Below are 22,286 nucleotides of genomic sequence, written 5' to 3'. Positions count from 1 at the left end.
AATTTGTTTTATAAAAGCCTGAGATTAAAATGTTTAAAATAGCTTAAACTCATTCAAGTGTGTACAAACTTTTGAAAATGAGAATGAGAACATTCTAAAATCAGTGGTTCTCAACCTTATTCACTCCAAGGCCACCATATTCAATATTCAAAGGGCCAGTGTCCATATAGCAGGATATTTCTGCTGTTATTATATCAAAGCTTAATTCATATATTGGATTAAAAAACGTTAATTAATTTGATATATTAAATAAATTATCCACGACTCATTTTGTGATTCCAGAACTGTATGTCCTTCAATAAAAACTATAGTTATTGAGGAAAAATAAAAATAAATATGATTTAAGTTTAAATTGTGATTTTATGTGTATATTTTAATTTTGGTTATTTTAATATGTTATTGCATTTACAAAGCACAAGCATTCAGTGCCAAAAACAAACAAACAAATCACAACACTAAAATACTCTGCTAAAGAAAGGCTTTGATCCTGTTCTCTTGTAAGAGTGGCATGTAGCATTGAGAAATTAAAGGCAAGCGACGCTGTGCATACAGATGGCCGCTAGGTGGCAGGATGTATTCATAACACGGTTTAAAGAAGCGGCGTGTATATGAAATGATGGATTTTTTGTCAAGCCAAGTTTTATTTAATTCTCTTTTATCTGAACCGAAGGAACATTAACACCTCACAAACTTTGTAGGGCAGCAGGAAGATCAATCAAACCACTTTGTTTTTAACACTCAAATCAATCACTCGGAAATTTGAGCTGGGAATACGGGGCTTTTGATTTTCACCTGTAGGCAACACGCATCTATAATATGCGAAAGAGCTTAATGTGATAGCTGATATAAGTTAAATGAGTGAGTGTGAATTCTCTTTACTCACATGAAACTTTCACGTAGATCTGTAATTGCAGTGGTCCAATTAAAAGAGCTGCATGTGCTCGATCACAGGTCTACTTTCCTTTAGCAGCTTCCCTCGGGTAGCCTCTGGGTTTATTGAATTAGTCAATGGATCTGTGCTCATCTATGCAGTGAAGGTCTTCCCAAGCTAGTTCCCATACTAGCAACGTCAAGCTTGCTCCAAAAACCGACACACAGCAAAACAAACCAAAATCAAAAAGGTTGTTTATTGACGATCCCACTGACCCTGCAGAAAAAAAAAACAACAGAAAAGAAAAAAACCTGCTAAACAAGCCTAAGCTAGTTGGGTTGTTTTAGCTGGTCATCCAGTCTTGTCTAAGCTGGTCCGCAGGCTTGTTTTAGAGGGGTTTTGGCCACTTCTATAGCAGGTCAGAGACCACTTCCAGTTTACACCGCTAAGGCTGGTTTTAGCTGTTTGTTTGGGTTTTTTTCAGCAGGTATTTTCTCCTTGATGACTTCAAACTTAAACCACTTACACAGTACATCATGAAATAGCCTAATCTTACGAGTAAAACATTTCTGAAATGAAGAAAAGACACTTTTGTGGACAATTTTTCCTTTTATTTAAAAATATAGCGGTTCTAGCCTTGAAAAGGCTGGCAAGCAGGAATATATACATATACAACATACAAATTGCAAAGATAAGCGAGACAAATAGCACTATTATCACAAAGAGGGAAAACACGAAGATAAACTCCGTTAAATCCACCTCACACACAGCCACACAGTTTCAGATATCAACAGACTTCTCTCTTTTTACTTATGTTTTTATCTTGCCAAATTTAAAATTGACCGCTAGCACAAGGATATGCAAATAAAACAGAATGCTGTCTACAGTTATCAATCTAAGATGGATTGTTTGGACCATATATTACTGTAGACAAAAATTCTTAGCAAGAATACTACTATATATAGTAGATTAAGGCAAAGCCTTATTCACCATGTAAAATGATTAAAAAGTCAGGCTTACTAGGCAGTACATGCTTGATTAGATTTGGCACTTTTCTGCTTAAGGCTGGCATGACCTCAAGTATGAAGCAGCTGAGATTTCCCAGTAAATCTCATGTTACTGTAGGCTTGATGTGGAAGACTTGTCTTCACAGTGCCTGATCCTTAATTCAGAGACAGTAAGTTTGCACATTATGCAGTTAATTCACACATGAAGGTCTGCAGTGATAAAGGCCTCATTTTAGTCATGATCATCTGCTATATACTGTATATAGACATGTACACCATGAAAAATTCAAAAGATCAAACGGAATCAATGAATTTTAGTGTCTTTGCTCAACAGTGCCATCATTTGCTAATGTCAGTGTTAGCACAATTAATACAACTGACATGTTTACTAGAAGACATGATTTAACACAACTGAGTTAAATTGTGTAACCAATGTTTGAAACGTTTCAATGACAAGCGACAACCTAACTGATCAAAAACTCCAGCAATAAACAGCAGTTCCCCTCACACGCCATGAAGAGCAGGAAGGAAGTGGTGAGATATGCAAGATACTGAGCAAACAACTACTATGCAAAACACGTACAGACTGAAAAATGAGATCTGACAGAGGGACACCTGTTGCCAGTCTTCCCAAAAGTGGACTATGAACAGTCTCTGAAGAGGTTCTCAAACATCCACCACCTTTAAATCATCGCCATTCGAGCTCAGACCTGCGTGGTGTGTAATCAGTTGCACAAGGACATTTTCTGAGCTTCTAAACCACAGTAGTTTTTAAAATGGCAATTTTACCGGATACATGACTGGATTTTATGTAATCTAGAGAATCTTTGACAATGCAACCCCAAGAAAGTGTATGATAAAACAGAACTTAGCATTTTGGATCATCTCGTAAGAGCTCTCACCCAACATGACGTTACTTTATGACAATGGCAGAGTGCTGATTAAACTTCGAAGATATACAGTACCTTTATGCAGAGGGCCACTGAACAAATCAAATGATTTACTTTAATACGCTAGTGCTCTAAATCAAAAGAACTATTATCTTTAGGCATCAAGTCATGGGCAGGGTCCCCACATCTTTTGACCAATGAATTTACATGACCATTTCAGTTGATTGTGATTACCAGATAAGGATTTTTTTAACAATTTTATAGAGATGATGAAAAAAACTCAATGACCTTTACATTTAAAAAAAAAAAACCCTGATATTTCTTACAATTGTGGGAACCCCGCATGGGACTATGGGAGAATGGCTTAAAAACAGCATCTGCTTGCGCAAGTGAAGTTTACCATTTCTGTGACGTATGTATTCCACATGCATGTCTTTTCTTTAGCAGAGCTATCAGTGGAATTTGTAGCAGGTCCCTTTGGGTCCGAACACATCCAGCTGCTCATCTTAACATGGGTCAGTAGTGTGACAGATGGCTTTGGTGTCTGAGCTAAAGCAGTCTCCCCAACTTATCTGTACAGGGACACAGGAACCTGAGGCATCTGTCCAGCTTTGACGTGCTTACATCTACACACCGTCTTTGCATTTCTCCACTTTACACAATGTCAAATTCTAGTCTGAGATATTTATCTCTCCTTCCCCAGAAAGGTTTACTGATTGTAGGGTTTCATACTCTGATCTCATCATCCTCATCTTCCATGAACGAGGAGAAGGCTGGTTCATTGTCTGGGTTGCAGTTGTTCTCGGTAACTCCTATATCTTCCTCGTAAGGCTCACTGGTTGGTTTCTCCTCCATTGCGGCTGAACCTGAGCTGGAAACTGAGCAGCTGTCGAGGTGATGTAGGTGTTTGTGGTGTGGTTCTGGGGTGCTGGTGCCTTCACTCTGGATTTCCAAGTCAACAGAGCTGGGAGCCCTCAAGGGACCCTCGCCGAGTGCAACTAACCCCTCTGGTTCCTCTTCTTTGACAACAACCTCCCTCGCTTCCTCATCCATTTCCACTCCTCCCTGGTTGCAGGGAAGAGGAGATGCACGTCCCTCACTGCTCTTGCCTTCTTCAAAGCCCTGGTCGTCGTCTTCCTTCTCCATGACCCCCAGGATGTCCCCCAGCATTGAGGGCCCAAGGTCAACATGGAATGACATCACAGATTCAGCTTTCTTCAATCCTCTCCCGTTGTAAGATGGGGAAGGTCGCAGATCTGTCAACACCCCAAAGTGCTTCTCATGGAGCTCCAGGTCCAATGCGTCATCAGAGGCACCATTGGAGGGGCTGGAGGTCAAGCTCTTGAGCACCCTCTTGTCTCCCTCCTGTCCTTCTTCGTTGTTCAGAAAGGGCAAGGACATGGCATTCTTCACAAAGGTAGGTGACCCACTGGAAGGAAGGAGGGTATTGTCTTGCTGGTCTACTCTGGTGACAGACTGAGAGCGCTTGCTGCCCCGGAAGGTACGAGACAGCAGTCCCGGTTTCGGAGAACGGGGAAAGGTGTGTCCTTCTCGGGATGGCTCTCCAGATCGAGTGCTGAGGAAAGAGGTGTCTCCGAAAGCTTCCCCACTGCGCCCTACATGCATGGTGTGCCGGAAGTCACCCAAGGGAGCGCTGATCATCTCAGTAGTGAGGTCCATACGAGAGCGCCGTTTGGTCTGAGACCCCGATGCCAGCTGCTTTAAGATGGGCATCTCTGTTTGCACAACTCACAAATCCAGTTCTACAATTCAGTTTGACTGGTCGTGTGGTTTCACTAAAAGGTGGTTTTCTTTTAACGAGTCCTAAAATGTTCAGCCAGATTCTGCTCAGCCTGACTCAGTCCAGTCTTGATGGCCGTCACTTCAGTTGCCAAATAGGAGATAATCTAAAATTGGGGACAAACAAGATCAAAATCAAATTTCATATTTAACTGGAGATGACATCTTGATTCTAAGCAAAACCACAGTGCAAAGCCAAGAAGTTAATTATAGTGCTGGGTGCAAGATCAATACAGACAGAAAAAAATTGGCAGTCCAGGCAGAACACAGGCAGTTCCAGGGTGTCTTATCAATGCGTCTGGCCAGAATACCAGCAGAAGCTGCAGTGTCATTCTTTTCCCTGAGCTAAACTGCAGTAGTGTTTTTGGCATTCAGATGAGGTAAGGGTCAGGATTCTTGTGGTCAGGCAGCTGTAGTTCCAATCATTAATAATATATGCAGAGACTGATGAAAGAACTTAGTGGAGAGTTTAACTACTTGGTGAAATACTTATGGTGTCATGAGTAATATCCTTATAGGATGAATTTTATGAAACCTGCCTCAAACTGTGTTTTACCCTAAAATAAAAAAGGAAATTATATTTTTATACAGTGTTATTAGGATCATTAACATTTTTATTTTTTAATGACTTTAGTGAAATAGAAAATTCTTAATAAATATATGGGAATTAAAAGAAAACATGTTTATGGTCATATGTACAATCCGAAGAATACACAAGTACATAGTCACAGATTGTGACCAGCTGCCAGTGATACTTAATCTGCAAAATCATCAAACACCATTGCTCTGCAGTGGAGATAATCTATGCAGCTACTTCCTCTGTAATCATCCATGACAGTATACATGGCAGAGACAAAAGAACATGGTAAGCCATGACCCTATTGATGGTTCGGGGTATTATTTCACTTGACTCTAAACTTAACTTCTACTCTCTAAACTAAGTAGATCATCAGGGACAACCACAAGTAACATCAAATTAAACATGAACACATTTACACAAAGACAAACAAGTGCAAACCTCAGACTCAAAAAGCTTACCTTCACCGGAGAGTCTTGTGGCATTATTCCCAAATTTGTAAATTAACACTAAGTGTGATAGATGGGCCAAAGTTGTTCCTGTCACCGATCTGCTGTAATATTCAATAACAGCTAGAGTGAATTTCACTGAGGTGTCAAACCAACTCATGACCTCTTTCTGGCTGAATCTTCCTGTACCAGCTTTGTCTCTGCACTTCCTCATAATGTCCTTACCTGCCTGTGTCTCTATAGCAACACCCCTTTGCACACAAACAGATGTTAGCGTTTCCTGTCAGCATGAATGCATTTTCCTCCTTTGAGCATTAACCAAGTTGTTTCTCTCAAACTGTACTGTTCACGGATTAAAATATATCTGCATGGTCAATGACTAAATAAAAAACCTAAATTATCCACAATGATTTTATCATTTATACACAACTTTAATGAACAGAATAGTATTATCACTCTCTTTGGTATTAAAGATTAATTATACAGTGCAAATTACATACCATGTCTCAGAAGCGCTGAATATCAGAAATCACTGGTAATATAAAAAATAATGAACATCTTCTATTGTGTCTTCTGTTAGAGACTGACTGAACACATGCAGCCAGCACCCTCCCTGAAGGCTAGAGAGAGCGCGGATAAGGCTTAGCCAATGAGAGATGAAGTCCTGCGGCTCTCTACTGCACACACCCATTTCCATGACATCATTTCATGGATGCACTGAGCAGGGGATGACGAGCCCACCTGAAAACAAAGCAAGCCTTTGCACAGCCTCCAAAATGATGCCCAGGAAAGCACAATATATTGGTGACAAATGTCAATATTAGTACCGTTTCTGCTGTACATTAATCAAGATTCGATGGCTTAATATTATATTTAGCCATTTAACACTTTTGTTCAAAGTGAAATATGAAGCGTTTCATCATTCAAGCCAGTAATATATCTGATGTTGCCAGGTTTGCAGACAATAATACAATTAAAAGAGAGAACAAAAAATTATTTAAATCTTAATCTTGCCAATTGTAAAATTTCTATTGTAAACAATGTAGAAAAACAAATAAAGTATAGTTTTATCATACACTACTGTTCAAATTCTGGGGTCAATAACATTTTTGGGATGTCTTATGCAAAATCTCTCATGCAAGGCTGCATTTACTTGATCAAAAATACAGTAACTGTAATATTACAATATTATTACAATTTAAAATAACTGTTTTCTAGTTGAATTTATTTTAATATACCTATCATTTATTCCTGTGATGACAAAGCTGAATGTTCATTACTCCAGTCTTCAGTGTCACATGATCAGAAATCATTCTTATATGCTGATTTGATGACATTTATTATTATTATTATTATTATTTTCAATGTTAAAATCATTGGTGCTGCTTAATATTTTTGTGGAAACGTGATTGATTTTTTTTTCAGGATTCTATGATGAATATAAATAAAAATAGAAAACGGCATTCATTTGAAACAGAACATTTTTTTTGTAACAATATAAAATCTTTACCGTCACTTTTGAACAATTTAAAGCATCATTCTTTGCTGATGCAAGTATTAATGTTTTTTAGAAAAAAAGCTCCTAGTAGTGAACTATCCTATAAGTTATATATATATATATATATATATATATATATATATATATATATATATATATATATATATATATATATATATATATATATATATATATATAAAACCAACTAACTACCTAAATAAACATGTATCTACTAGTCCAAACTCATGAGCACAGATAAAGGGAGCTAGCTATAGTAGGTTACCACTTACCACTTGTGCGTTATTTCAGACCACTGCCAATGCAACTGCTTAGCTTCCGCTTAAAGTTGTTGTTTTATAAAGTCAGCTACAATCTTTTTTGCCCACCACAACTAAGAAAAATGAAATGCTTTAAATATATTATCCTTTCCCAAAAGGAGCAGAGGCTGTTTTTGTCCGCTACCACTAATTTGAAAATCATCCAAATAGAATATTCTAAATAAAAATATGGAAGTCTAATAAGACTAACAAATTGTTTCTCTAAAAAGCCCAAAAAGGGGACAGCAAGTGATCAATATGCAAAATTATTCAGTTAGTGACTAATTATAATACAGAACAACGGTTCACAGCATTCTGGACAAAGACAGCAGTGTTTATATGAGGTGCTGCTGCTGGGTGGCATGAGCTGGAAGAAAAACAAGCCGAAGATGAAAGATGTAAAGCCCTAAATCCACCTAGACACACAGTTCTGCTGCATTTCTGTCCTGTCCCACATACACCAACAAACAAACAAAACATACAGTAAAAAAAAAAACACACACACACACACACACACACACACACACACACACACACATGGTCCGTACCATATTTTGGCTTTGGTACGATACCAGAATGTAATTCCTCTTTATTGATCCTAAATCGATACCATAGGTGGCAAATAACCAGCCTCAAAAAATTAGTTAACTGAAAATAAATAAAATAAAATAAAAATATTGAGAGAAAAAAAAAGTGACTGATAATTTATTAATCTTGGTTAACGTTAGGTATGATTAATGCATAAAGTGTAATGTTAACATACTAAACATGTATTAGTAGCCTACATTTATTATTTATAAATCATCTGTACTGTATTTTGTTTATTGTTTTGTTCTTATGTTTACCTTTTTCAAAAGTGTTATTCTAACAGTCAAAGATATATTCAAAATCGCGTTATTATTTCTCTCTCCCTCCGATTGTTTTCAGATTTCAGACAAAGCTTTAAATATAACGTTAAATCTCTCTCTCGGCTGCTTGTTAGCAGTCGGCAATGTGGCAGAAACATTCCCTTCATGTTACTGATACTAAAATTAATATAGCAAAACTGTTCATTTGAATCAATATTTGATTTTCTGAAATGCAAGTGCAAATATTATGTGACCAAAATGTCACTGGTTCTAGCGTTACGTTTGAGCTTTCGTGTTTACTGCATCACATCTTATGTATGTGCGTTGATCAGTTGTAAATAAAAGTTAAAGTTAAGTCTGAATTTATGAATGATCACTAACCTGTCGATCTCTTAATTCTCTGAAAAGATCAGGATGAGCAGAGCACGCGACAAATGCTTAGCAAGATTTGATGTGTTGACTCCTGTGGTCAGTTCGTTCACCTTTATCATCTGTCCTGTATGCAGAGTAACGCCATATCTCACTTCTACTGCTCTCTGTATTTATTAGTTTCGGGCGCGTTAATAGAGTTTCATCTGTTTGATCCGTGGCGCTGTTCTTCAGGTTTACCGGTTTCGCATCAATTTGGGATGCACTGCCTCCTAACTTCGGAACAGCAGCGTATGAAGTACCGAATTGAGCAAAATTATGATATCGTACCGTTTGAAATATAAAAGATACCGGTGTTTTCCCCAGTACCGGTATACCGCACATCCCTAACACACACACACACACACACACACACACACACACACACACCTAACCAGGGCTCGAATTGAGGGGGGATGCGGGGGGATGGCATCCCCTGGTGGAAAAAATAAATAAAAAAATGACAAAAAGCATCCCACCTGTGTGAGACCATCATCCCCCCTAACCATCCCCTTTAGATTAATAATGTTGTGTATTATGTCAAATTTATTGTGCAGATTAAATGTTAAAATTCTCTACTTATGATAATTCACAAACTAAATAACAGCGATTGGCCAATCAGAACTCGGTACTATAACAAGCTGCGCACAAGCTGAAGCAAGTTTCCGTCATTTTTCGTGCAAAATGGTTCAAGCGCAACTTTTGAAGTTCTTTAAAAGGAAAACAACAGAAAAGGTATGATTTTTCCTTGATTAGAATTTAAAGACATTCCCCTGTCATAATGTCTCTGTGCTGTATGACTGTGAGGGACTGAGAGACGATAGTAGAGTGTCACCGAGTTTGCAGAAAACAATCAAAACCCCATCTTGAGAGTCCAGAAGCGTTCACTGCGCGATGAAGCCCATTAGAATGCAGTCAGAATGCCCTTATAATTCAAGCAATGAAAGAAAAAAAAATACCCATGTATGAGTTTTTGTTTTTATATTCATTGCACAAGCAATGTACTTTTCTGAAAATTAGCACATAAATAGGCCTATGCTAATAATTTTATACAACAGTGTAGAGCAACGCGGTGTTTCATTCTTTGAATGAATCTGTTTTTGAACAAATCATGTGAGCCAGTGATTCAACCGGCCATTCACTTGTTTCGTTTCTAATGAACGATTCAATAAATCATTTATTAAAAACAGTGATTTGCTGCCACCTACGGGCGGTTTTATTGTCATCTTTATTTATCCATGACAGTCCTAAACCAAACCAGCCAACGTGCCAGGACAAAAACACATTCAGCAAAATATTGTTTAATTAGCCGTATTTACCCAAATTCCTGCATTTCAGGCCCCAGAAGGAAAAAAAGCTTAAAAATAATTTTTTAATAAGGCTGTTTTTTTTTTTCATTAAATAGAAACCTTTTTAGACAAATTTTGTAATCATTGTGTAAAATTAGCTACGGGACAAACCCAAACCCCCCTAAATGCAACATATTCATTGTCCAAGCATTCACTTAGCCATAATTTGTGTACTTGAATAAAGTATGTTTCTGGCACAACACTTCTACACAGACACACTGTAATCACTAATCTTAATTCATCCAAGAGCTACCATGTTCTGTTAGCACATATGCTATTGGGGGAAAGACTAACAACCTTCAGCTAATAGTGATCCATGTGCATCTCTGGACCAATATCTCAAACGCTTCTGGTCGGGAGGCACTTATTTATAGACGTTTAAATATGAAGTAAGAACGGGGGGCATGGGAAGGCAGCGTGGGAAACAACAGGCCTCTGAAGGGGTGAGTGACTTTCCAAATACCCTTACAATCTGTCTGTGATAGTAACGCAGTTCACAGGGAGCAGTGAGACTTCCTCTGTACAGACTAAACACACCTCCCTCCTTCCCACTATACGCTCCTCCTTTTCTACATCCCTGCGACCCTATACATATTAACCTCTGACCCCGTGTGTGAGTTTAGGAGGTTTAGAAAATCTCATAGAAAAACATACACACATCAGACACACAAACACACAAACACACACACACACACACATACACACTAATGCACTTGGGGTGGCTTCGGTTTCAACAAACATCTCAGAGCGAGCCACAAATCCTGACTTTGAAAGTCATAATCCAGAGATTGTTTGAATACTGCTATTTTTTTCCTTCCTTCCATCCAAAAAAAAGAGGAATATAATATAATATAATATAATATAATATAATATAATATAATATAATATAATATAATATAATATAATAAAATATTTTTGTCCAGTGTAGGGTTGTGGGTATAAAATAATATCACAATATATCATATTATTTTCTTGTTCTTTATAGGGCTGTGTTTATTGCATATTATCTGCTTGTCCTATGTAGGGTGGTATATATTATAATATAATATAATAATGGGTTTGTCCTATGCAGGGTTGTAGGTATAATATAATATATAATATATTTGTCCAACGCTGAGTCGTGGATATACAGACAATATATTAAAATTAACATAACATGACATGAAGCACACTGGCGTGTCACATGCACTTCAAATCGTCTTTGGTCTTTGCATTGGACAAACAGAAAGCTCACTCTTTGTGAACAAGCATCTCTGTGTGAATCAAACAAAAGTGCTGAGTGCATCCTAGCACTCAGACAGTGAATGATCTACTGTTGATCTGTGCAAGACTTTCTTTGCCTGCCTGAGCAGAGGGGCCCAGAGCCACGTGAGCTGTCTTCTTTTATTGTACGTCTCAACCATAAATAATTGGTCACATGCATTCTGCTTAATACCAGAAACCTCAAATCAGCTAATAAAAAGGCTACAGCTGAAGCATAAAAAGACCCCTTTTTGCTTTAATTCATTATGCTTTGAAAAGCCTGCAACTTGAAAAAGTTATTTACTTGCACCACCTTAAAGTAGCAAACTAAATGAACTACAATCCACTCAGTTCATCAATTACTGAGTGAACAGATTTCTAGAAGCGAGTAGTGATTCCTACTGGACATAAATCTGTCAGCGGCGATGTGATGTGATGTGATGAGGTGCGTGCATCCAGCTGGGACAGATCTGTCTGTCGGGGTTTATTAGGATCCAATGACCTTGATGGAGGTCCTCATGACCCCAGAGCCACACAGACAGAGACCCATATGGTACAAGCAGACTTACATTACCACAGATCTTTTAAAAGAAGGGGACACCAAGACTGGTAAAGAAACTAATGGTTACATGTTTAAGCTGTCTTTGTTACGGTGTAATTCTACCATTAAGTACTGAGTAACATTAATTAAAAACATGTAAGGTTAGGATTAGATTTTGGTTTAGTGTTAGTTTAGTTGTACAGTTCTGTTAGAGCTGCTATACAGCAGAATTTGGATTTGACTAATATTTGATGGAGTTTGGATCATAATGTGCTATATAAATAAAGATGACTTGATTTATTTGCTTGTAATTATGCATAGATTACTGGTATTACTATAGAATGCAAGGACACTATAAGTTACCAAACTAATTATATACAAACCCTACAGATATTGGTATTAAAGGCCTTTTTGCATAAAAAAAAAACAAAACAAAACAAAAAAATCAACACTCAAGATGATGGATAGGATGATGGTATAAAATCAACCAAGATTTGGTTACACAAGAGCCTAAATTTCAGAAATTTATTTAACATGCATTCCAGCAACATACAATCCAGTGTTGTTATTTTAACTAAATCAAGTGTTTGTTTGTTTTTTAATCTAAATAAAGTTTAAAACTTATTTTCAATTGGTTTCTAAGGCAACATTTCTAATTTTTATTTAAAATGGAATTTAGAAATAATATAAAAAATATAAATAATAATAATAATAATAATAATAATAATAATAATAATAATAACAATAATAATAATAATAATAATAATAATAATAATAATAATAACAAACAACAACAACAACAACAACAACAACAACAACGAACAACAACAACAACAACAAAAGCAGATAAAATCACTAAACTTAAACTAAATTTACAATGAAAACTAAAAGCTAATTTAATATATTAAGAAATACTATAATGGTATATAAATATAACTAAAATAACCCCAATTCATCCAGGAAAACAGCATAATGTATACCTTGAATATAATGTAAATCACTTTGCATAAAAACATTACCAAATGAATAAATGTAAAAATACATAAAATACTCTTAGTTTAAAGCATAAAACCTAGAATTTACCAAAGATTTCAGACAGAAGATAAAAAAACAACAAACTTATTATGTGTCCTATTTTCATGCCCTGTGATGTGAACAGGCCTTTAATGCGAGTGTGAAAAACATCAACATCTGACCGGATTTTTTTATAGCAGCACGACTATGCATGTTGATAAAAGTGTTGACCGCTCGTGAAACATCTTACATCTGCGTAACCAGAAATAGCCTAAATATTAGATCTGCAGAGCAGACATTGAGCAGAGCTGATTCAATTACCCATAATGCTCTCTCTCCATGGCAGAGTGACTAAGCACCTACAGCATCTTCTCGGCCCATTTGTCCACCCAGATGCTGATAAGCCTAAAAACCAATTCAAGCCAGCTCTGAAAAGCCAGCTTATCAAGAAATGCTGCACAAACAGGCCTCAGATAATGCTTCAAGCTTGTCATTATTGTGGAGATCTGAAGCTGCATGCCGAAAGGATGAGGGGAGTAAATATTATTCACCTGAGATAAGATAATCTTCACACAATGGTCCCTCGTTAACTTCTCTTCCTCCCGTCACACGTTACATAACACCTCAGCGTGGCGCCTCCTTTCCTGAGGTGTCATCTGCATTTGCTCACAAAAGGCTACTGGGCTGAATGTGGCACGCCTCTTACACAGAGCCAAAAATGCATGACAATAGTCAGGATGGGGCTTTCAAACAGACCAGTCAAAAGGTTCAAGCTGGCATTATCTTGGGTGTCAACATCTTGATTGCTTTGTGATGATTTAGATGTAACCATTTTGACTGCAACTAAAAATGGAGCCTCACCTTACCACCTACCATTATAAATGTGCTACAGTCAGAGTAAATGTCTGCTGTATTATACGTCACAGAAGAGACCGGGGCGATTGTAACTAGGGTAGAACAGCAAGAGTGATGAGACTTCAGCACCGGGAACAATCAAATCAGCACATCTATATTCATTCTGCTCCAAAGCAAAATATTTGCAAATCTGCATATTTACAGAGGACAGCCCTCTGATACTGCCCCCAAAACACCGGCAGACAGATGACATCAAGACAAACATATGGCTAAAACTCGGCTGTATCCTCACATAGCTCTACTATCTGGCATGAACCACTTACACAGACAGGAAGTGACCATCTGAGAGACTTGTAAAAAGCCAACCACAGTTTGTTTTGTAGTTGCTTGCAGTTTGGGGCAGGGTTAATCTAAAATAGATGACACCATAACGACAGACCAGTGTGGGGAGACAAGAATTCAAATAACGGTGCTTCAGTCTCCATGAAGGGTTTATTTGCTACTATGTGCCTTTCCGAGTATCTTTTAAACTTTTGATTTCATTAACCTGGCAAACTTTGCTCAGTACAGTTGATTCCTCCTTAAAAGTAAAAATGTTATCCATCCTGTAAAAACAATTTGCTTTGATATGCATTGCTTAAATATCAAAGTTTTGTTTGCCAAACGCATCAGACAGCCAGTGAACAGACTGTGACTAATGATGGAGAAAAAGGTAAGCAATTGAAGTAATGACATTAAATTCAGTGTTAATGTATTTATACACCATAAGGAGTATTTCTATCTATACACACAGGACGATAACTATAACTGTTTCAAAAAGCATTCTAATTCTATGAGAATAGGGTCCACAACACAACTACTGTGTAACTATAATGACACAGAGGAACGATTTCATTGGAATCACTTTCAGAACATTTTTTTTTCCATCTGATGAATGATAAAAACATTGAGAGCCAATCAGAATCAATCTTGCTTTAAAGTGTTGGAGCATTTAAAGTGGCAGATGACAAAACTGCAGCATACGCTTATAATGAACAGAATGTTATCATCTGTTGGTATAAACACTAATTGAGTTGTTCAAGTTACCTTTATAGTTATTGTTCTTGGTGTGAACCAAGTCACACCCAAATCATCTTAAATTGGCGCTTAAACAACAAGTCATTAAACTTTAGAGGCCGTGAGTAAAAGAATGAGTGAATATTGACTTAACCCATAAACAGCTCTTTAAAATCAGTACATTAAGTCTGGATTATCAAGTGAAATACAGTTGATTCCTGGTGCAGCGACAGAGACAGAATGATGTGAAACAGATAGAGATTGCAAACTAGGGTTTTGGACAGGAAGGGCAGAGTGTCTACACCCTCCCATCCCAACAAAAACCAACTCCCTGCCCTTCCGCAGGAGCATAAACTCAATTGCCCATCACACTAAACAAACAAACAACACAGCAGGCCTCCATAAACGCGACTATTCGTGCTCCACTGACGTTTAGGATGAACTTCATACAACTTCATGCATTTACATTATTTTCAACTGTGTGTCTGTACAAACTCCATCAATCTTACTGTAAATCTAGCAGAAATCTAAGTGATGCATACAAAATTAAAATGTGGACAACTTATAAAATGTCAATTCTTTTATTGCATGTATACCTTTAGAGGCGTAGTTTGATGTAATCCTTTCGGCTTTATAGAATACTGAATTCATGGAATTACACTAGACAGTGTTTCACACTTAGATATTTAAACAATGGCTTATTATTACTTCCAGAGAACTTTTCATTGTATAACAACAACAACAAAATGCCTCTATGATTACCTAGTAACTCAAATAATGCACCTTTCCTCTACCATCGAATAGTCTGATATTGAATAGATTATAAAAGATAAAAGACAAAATTAGAGTTACAAAAGATTAACAGTCTTTTTCATAAAACGGTTGCAAAGTGGTTTCTTAGGCCCTGTTTCTACCTGGTGATACAATCACAAGTGATCTGCCGAGACACATTAACGTTTCCAGCTGGCCTTAAAGGGATACTCCACCCCAAAATTAAAATTTTGTCATTAATCACTTACCCCCATTTCATTCCAAACCCGTAAAAGCTCTGTTTGTCTTCGAAACACAATTTAAGATATTTTGGATGAAAACCGTGAGGCCTGTGACTGTCCCATAGACTGCCAAGGAAATAACAGTGTCAAGGTCCATAAAAGGTATGAAAGTCATCGTCAGAATACTCCATCTGCCATCAGACGTGCAATCTGGATTATATGAAGTGACGGGAACACTTTTGTAAGTAAAGAAAACAAATAATGACTTTATTCAAGAATTCCTTTGTCAACGGTCTCCTCTGTGTCTCTCCAAATCACCGTATGCTGCGTATGCTCTTCTGTAGCCAGCAGGATGCGCTGTTTCTACGTGCATTTTGCTTTTATTTTTTTAAAGAAACCAGCGCATCCTTGTGGTGCCGATGATACAGAAGAGCATACGCAGCATAAGGTGATATGGAGAAACACAGAGGAGACAGTGGGCCTCAAAATGACTTAAAGGGGTCATGAAATGAAGAATCATAATGTAATTGATATGTACACATAAGAGGCTACGCTACAATAAAAACATAATGTAAGTTTCAGAACTCAAAACTTAACTCCCCAGTTTAAAACATGAATTATTCTTTCATATCGGGAGAATCTTGGCATCAAGGGCCTTTTTCGGTGCAAAAACCTTTGCTAACTTTATAAACATAATATAAAAATGTGAAACTGAATTTTACATTGTCTTTTCTGTTACTTATGATGAAAATATTCGGAGATTGCAGAAACTGTATTGCAATACAGAGGTCACTGCATAGTGTGCTCTGTAGACGTGACTGAGTTTGGCTGCAGTGCAGCGCTGCAAACTTTGAAATAATTTTGAATATAATGCACTAGGGCTGGGCGATATGACGAAATATATCGTCTGGACGATAGAAAATGTCTATCGTTTTATATAAGGCTCTATCGTTTACGCCACGATAAGGCGTTTACGGCAGAATTTTACGTCAAGATGCACCTCACGCCATGGCATGCCCATGCACGCTGCAATACATAAACAAACATGGAGGAAGACGGTAGTACACGCGGTTCAGACCAGGGTAATTCTCAACAAGGTGACCAGCAAACCAAAACCAAGGAGCTTGTACCTAAAAGAGGGGCGACTTCTGTTGCATGGACGTGGTTTGGATATAAGAAGACCGACGTACACCAGACAACAGTTGTTTGTAAAGTTTTGCCGGCTCCCAGTGCCAACAACGGGATTCCAACACTACTAATTTATTTTATCACCTGCGCAAGAACCACGAAAAAGAATACAGAGAGAGTCAACGAGCAAAAAACTGCAAAAGCAGCGTCGAGGTGTGGTGGCGTAAGCGCTCAAAAACAAACTCATATATATATATATATATATATATATATATATATATATAGAGGCTGACTTTGTGGCTGTTGCACTTTAAACTTTGAAGTTTACGTTTGGTATTTTGCCCTGAACCATGCTGTTTAAACCTCAGAGGTTTTCAGTTTGTTACTTTTTTATATCCAATAGGAATAGACAGGCCATTATCAATATTTGTGGTTGCTTTCTATTGCCTGCTCTATAAGAATACTACTTGGAAACATCTTTACACCTACATGATGCTGCAAGAGAAGTCTGGGTGGTGTTACTGTTAAAAGTTGGCTGCTATATGTTGAAATATTTTAATGGCAGGTGTTGTCTTGCTTGAAAAAAAGGTTCTAAATAAAATAAAAATTTAGTCCATACTACCTTTATTTTTTTTGTATATCAGTTCAAACTGCATTTCCACATTGCAATTTTGTATAGACTATTCATAAACTGAATTAACAGAAAAATTGCTATATGGTTATGTATATCGTTATCGGGATATCAAATGAGCTATATCGGGATATGAAATTTTGGACATACGTCCAGCCCTAATATTCAGCACTTTTCACGATTAGTTAATCTTGGTGGCTTTTATCGTAAAATGCACTAAAAGTTTTCGAAAGAGTTCTACATGTGATGTTCATTTCATATGCAGAGATATGAGCCAATCATAGCATAAGTCTCACAGAAGACACACCCCTTCCAACAGATTCTTCAAATCAGAAAGCTAAAATCAGTCAAGAAAATTACCATTTATATCTAAATTTTGACCATTTTTGGTGAAAAGAAAACATACTAAGATTATAAGCACACTTCAGGAAACAATTTCATGACCTCTTAAAATTTCAAATGCCAAAGCAGGTATTAAAAAAAAAGATAAAAACAACTAAAGATAAAATAAAATCAGTTTTTTTTATTAACCCAAAAACAACTTTTGTCTTGTTTTGTGTTTTGTTTAACCAGGATTTTCATAATATTGGAAAAACTTAATACATAAGGTAGTCTAATTTTAAACGTGTGATTTCTAAACCTGGAAAGCCATATTTCTTTCATTAAAAAAAAAAAAAAAAAAAAAACTAGGATTCTGTTGTTTCGGGGTTTGTTTGGAGAGGTTACACAAAGTTTAACGTGGTCAGTGAACTGGCAGTGGATCAGAGAGAGAGTGATTGTTGGTTTGGATGAGGTTGAATTCACATAACTTTACCCTGCCCACTGTATCATGTCAAATACGTCTCATGTGATATCTCCATCTGCAATTGGTTTCATCAAGCATGTTATTTCCACCTAATCTCATTCCTCTTAACATCTGTATTTGTATGATGATTCCACGCTACATACTAACAGCTCTTTCAGCCATTTTTCAGCTTCCTGCGCTTGACAGTGCTTCCAATGCCCTGTTCTGGGGCAAAAATACAGTTTATGTGGAATTTCCTGGAACGTAGAAAGGCTGGACACATGTCCAGCCACACACAGACATGCAGAACTGTCGAGGACATGCTCACACACAGCACAGAGACAGATACCACTGTAAAAACATACTGTGGTCTTCTTTTTACTTTATATCACTGTGCACTTTTACTGGGAAAATAATATCATCCTTTTAACACCAGTTGATCTAAATTCCCATTAAGAAACAAGCCATTGAACCAAAAGATCTCATAATTAAGACTCTCTGAAAAAGGCCCAGGGTTGTTGAACAGTACAGTAATGAGATTCATGGCATAGTATTCAAGAGCAGATGAAAAAGCTAAAATACTAAAAGTGCAAACAGCACTGACTCGCAGAGACAAACACACACTTCTGCTAATTCTGACATAAGTGCAGGTCAAATTGAGATATTGTTCTCCTAAAAGTTTGAGGAACAGATTTTCTCAACAAATTAGCGAAAGTCATTTCAAGTAGACTAACAGAAAGAACACATATGTGAGCAACATCTGTTCCTGGCTGTCTGTTTACGGAGAAGGGAGTAATGAACAGGAAACACATTAACCTGGGTACCATGATGACCAGCAGGTGCTGAACTTCTCTAACTAAACAAACACATTTATCAACTGGTACTCATGCACATGTGTGGAGTGGACACACGTGTGTAAACACAGACCTTCAGATGCACTTGAGTGTTGCTCCATATGTCATTGTAAAAGTCAACCATGAATTCATATGGTGATTAGGCCTTTACAATAACTTACCACAGCAACAATAGTTACCATCGACAAACGACAGCTATTGGTAATTGGTGTTGTCATGTTTTAATACGTTGCATTATTATTATTTTAAACCTTGCTTATAGACTTGAGTTGAGTTAGGTTGTAAGACCAGGTTAGTCTTCAAGCCCATGGTCAAATAATTTACAGTAACTGACTCATTATGGAAAGCTCATAATCTCTGCAATACAACAGTATTCTCAGGACAGAATCAAATGATATAAAACTTATATATAGCTACGTTATATGTTATGGAAGCTCGTTTTCGCCACAGGATTGAAAATAATTAAAAAAGTTAAGGTTTTAGCTCACAATACAGACTTTTTTCTTGCAGGTCTGAATTTGTATCTCACAATTCTGGCTTTTTCTCACAAATTTTCTTAAAGTTGCAAAATACAAACTCAGAATAGCAAGATATAAAATAAGATTTTTTTTTTTCTTATTGTCGCAATTATTATTTTTTTTTTTTAACAAGTGGTGAAAACTGAAGTATGAGCTGTACACTGAGAAAAAAGTCAGAACTGCAAGATAAAAATTCAGATTAGCAAGACATTAATTGAAAACCTGAATACTGAGTTTATATCTTAGTATCGCAATTGCCTTATAATAGTGTGTGTATATATATATGTCTATCTATATATATATATATCTCATAATTATCTATCTGAGTATATATATATATATATATATATATATATATCTATATATATGCCTATATAATCTAGTGTGTATCTATCTATGTATCTATCTATCTATATATATATATATATATATATATATATATATATATATATATAATATATAGATATATATATATATATATAATATATCTATCTATCGATCTATCTATCTATATATATATATATATATATATATAGAATATATATATATATATATATATATATATATATATCTATCTATCTATATATATATATATATATATATATATATATATATATATATATACATATACATATATCATCTATCTATAGAATATATCTATATATATATATACATATATATATATATAGATATATAACATACATTTAAATGGTCATTCAACCTTTTAACTCCCCATACATTTAAATGGTCATTCAACCTTTTAACTCCCTTCATAAAAGACATTGGTTTTACAATGTAGGTCAGACTCAGGACATTCAAGTTCATTACACTGCCATGGGCTCCACTGCCATTCCCACTGCACTGGATCTTCCTTTGTGACAGACCTCTCAGTTCCGTTTATAAACCTGCATTCAATTCACAACAAAAGAATGATATAACCTATAGGGCATATGCTGTGCGCCCGGCAACATTTCATAGCAGCAACCATACACATGACCATCAGCACAGTGACCGAGAAGCGCCCGTGTCGCAACACAAATGACGTGTGTTGATGATTGAGCAAATTTGAGCTCTTGATAGGGCACATGAGGGAGAAAATCAATATTTAAGACCGTTTGACTCGTGAGTGTAGCGTGTAGCGCACGAGCACATAATGAACAATGATCCAGCTGGCCATGTGGAGCAGTGATGATGATGGATCCTCATAGAAATAAACAATGAACACACGGAATGCGCTTCTATCAGAGAACAGGAAACGTTTTTATGCAAATGTTTAACAGTTGCATTGTTTATTTATATACTGCAATAACCACCATATATTCTCAGAATGATAAACAGCTTTCCAGGGAGAGACTGGGGACCCTCCCTTATTCGACCATGGCTTTGAAGACTGATGGAGGTCTTGTGTAAGCATAGTGCAAACTGATGAGTGGTGTGTCTCAACAAACTAAACAAAAACTTTGACCCAACTCAATACCACCTACTAAATAATAATAGCTACATTGGATTTTACTTAGTATAAGCCAGATTTACGTTCACAAATGTCACAAGAGTGCTGAAATAATCGCTATACATGTAGGTTTTAATTGTGTAAAATATCAAGTTAAAAACTTACTGTTTAATGGTGTTATCCATGCACTTTGCAGCTTGTGGTTTTAGCCTATCCCCCGGGTGTATTAAAAAAAGCCTTTCTGTTTGAGCCTAATATATCCTCGTGCTCTTTTCTGTCGTTACTCTATAGGTAACACATGTATCTCTCAGTTGTGACAATACACACAGACAGCCACCCGCATCCTTCCTGTGTCAAGCTCTGCTGTAAATTCACCGCTCTGTGCAATAATTCACTCAACTCCGCCCCTTAATTCAACAGACACGCCCCTTTTTATATTAAACACGCCCCTATACACTCCGCGCTTAAAGACACAGCACAATTAATACATCTAGCGCACTATCGACTGGCTGCTTTGACACTTTACACTTCACTATTTTGGTGAATTTCATGAAATCTATCAAGAACACTTATTATAATTAAATATAAAATATAAACGTATAATTATATATTATTTCAATATGTATAATTTGCGAAATAAAAGCAATGTAATTATTATATTTTTCTTTTGAATGTAATGTGACCTGTTAACATTTACTCCATTAAACTGGAGCATTGCTTTTATTCTGTGAATGATTTTTAGATCTGTGTGAGCTATAAAGCTATACAAGACGAACATCCTGTTCAGATTCATTTCTGTGGTGCTGAATTGATTGATTTATTTTATTTATTTTTTTACAATTAATCCTTAAACAGTCCCTACTGTGTGCAAAAAGGGTGTTACTGAGGCTGCCCTCCCAGTGGCCCTGCCTTTGTCTTTGAATGTCGCTTTGAAATGCAACAAACTTGACAGGGATCTTGCAGGGAACAGTTATTAGTCATTGTGCCATTGAAGGTCTAGTCAGTACCCGCAGGGTTTAAACTGTTGTTTGTATATTCACAGAAATACATTTGCAAACGGCCATTATGTGTAATTTGCACCTCAGACATGCGTCTAAAGAGGAGTATCCTCTTGCAGTTCAAGGCCTTTGGCACTGTGTGTACAGAAGAAAGGCATGTTTGAACAGTGAGATCACTATCTGCTCTCAACAGGCAAACAGTATACCAC

The 22,286-nt window shown here is 36.6% G+C and overlaps 1 protein-coding gene across 4 annotated transcripts; it reads right to left on the bottom strand.

Moving 5' to 3' along the window:
* Positions 1-1,460: 1,460 nt before the first annotated feature.
* Positions 1,461-21,461, bottom strand: LOC109070107 (cdc42 effector protein 4-like). 4 transcript variants are annotated; one of them, XM_019086703.2, is made up of 3 exons: positions 6,095-6,519; positions 5,607-5,698; positions 1,461-4,675 (listed from the first exon to the last, which is right to left on the bottom strand). In XM_019086703.2, exon 3 carries the CDS (start codon positions 4,500-4,502, stop codon positions 3,495-3,497), a length of 1,008 nt encoding a protein of 335 aa, XP_018942248.2. In that variant the 5' UTR covers positions 4,503-4,675; positions 5,607-5,698; positions 6,095-6,519; the 3' UTR covers positions 1,461-3,494. The 4 variants fall into 4 exon arrangements, with proteins under 4 accessions (XP_018942248.2, XP_042575541.1, XP_042575568.1 ...); XM_042719607.1 differs by lacking the exons at positions 5,607-5,698; positions 6,095-6,519 and adding an exon at positions 21,245-21,461; XM_042719634.1 differs by lacking the exons at positions 5,607-5,698; positions 6,095-6,519 and adding an exon at positions 8,639-9,010.
* Positions 21,462-22,286: the final 825 nt, after the last annotated feature.

The sequence above is a fragment of the Cyprinus carpio genome, chromosome A3, assembly GCF_018340385.1.
Source record: "Cyprinus carpio isolate SPL01 chromosome A3, ASM1834038v1, whole genome shotgun sequence".
Lineage (NCBI taxonomy): Eukaryota > Metazoa > Chordata > Actinopteri > Cypriniformes > Cyprinidae > Cyprinus > Cyprinus carpio.
Note: the sequence above shows the minus strand (reverse complement) of the source record. Positions and strands in the feature narration are given on the sequence as shown.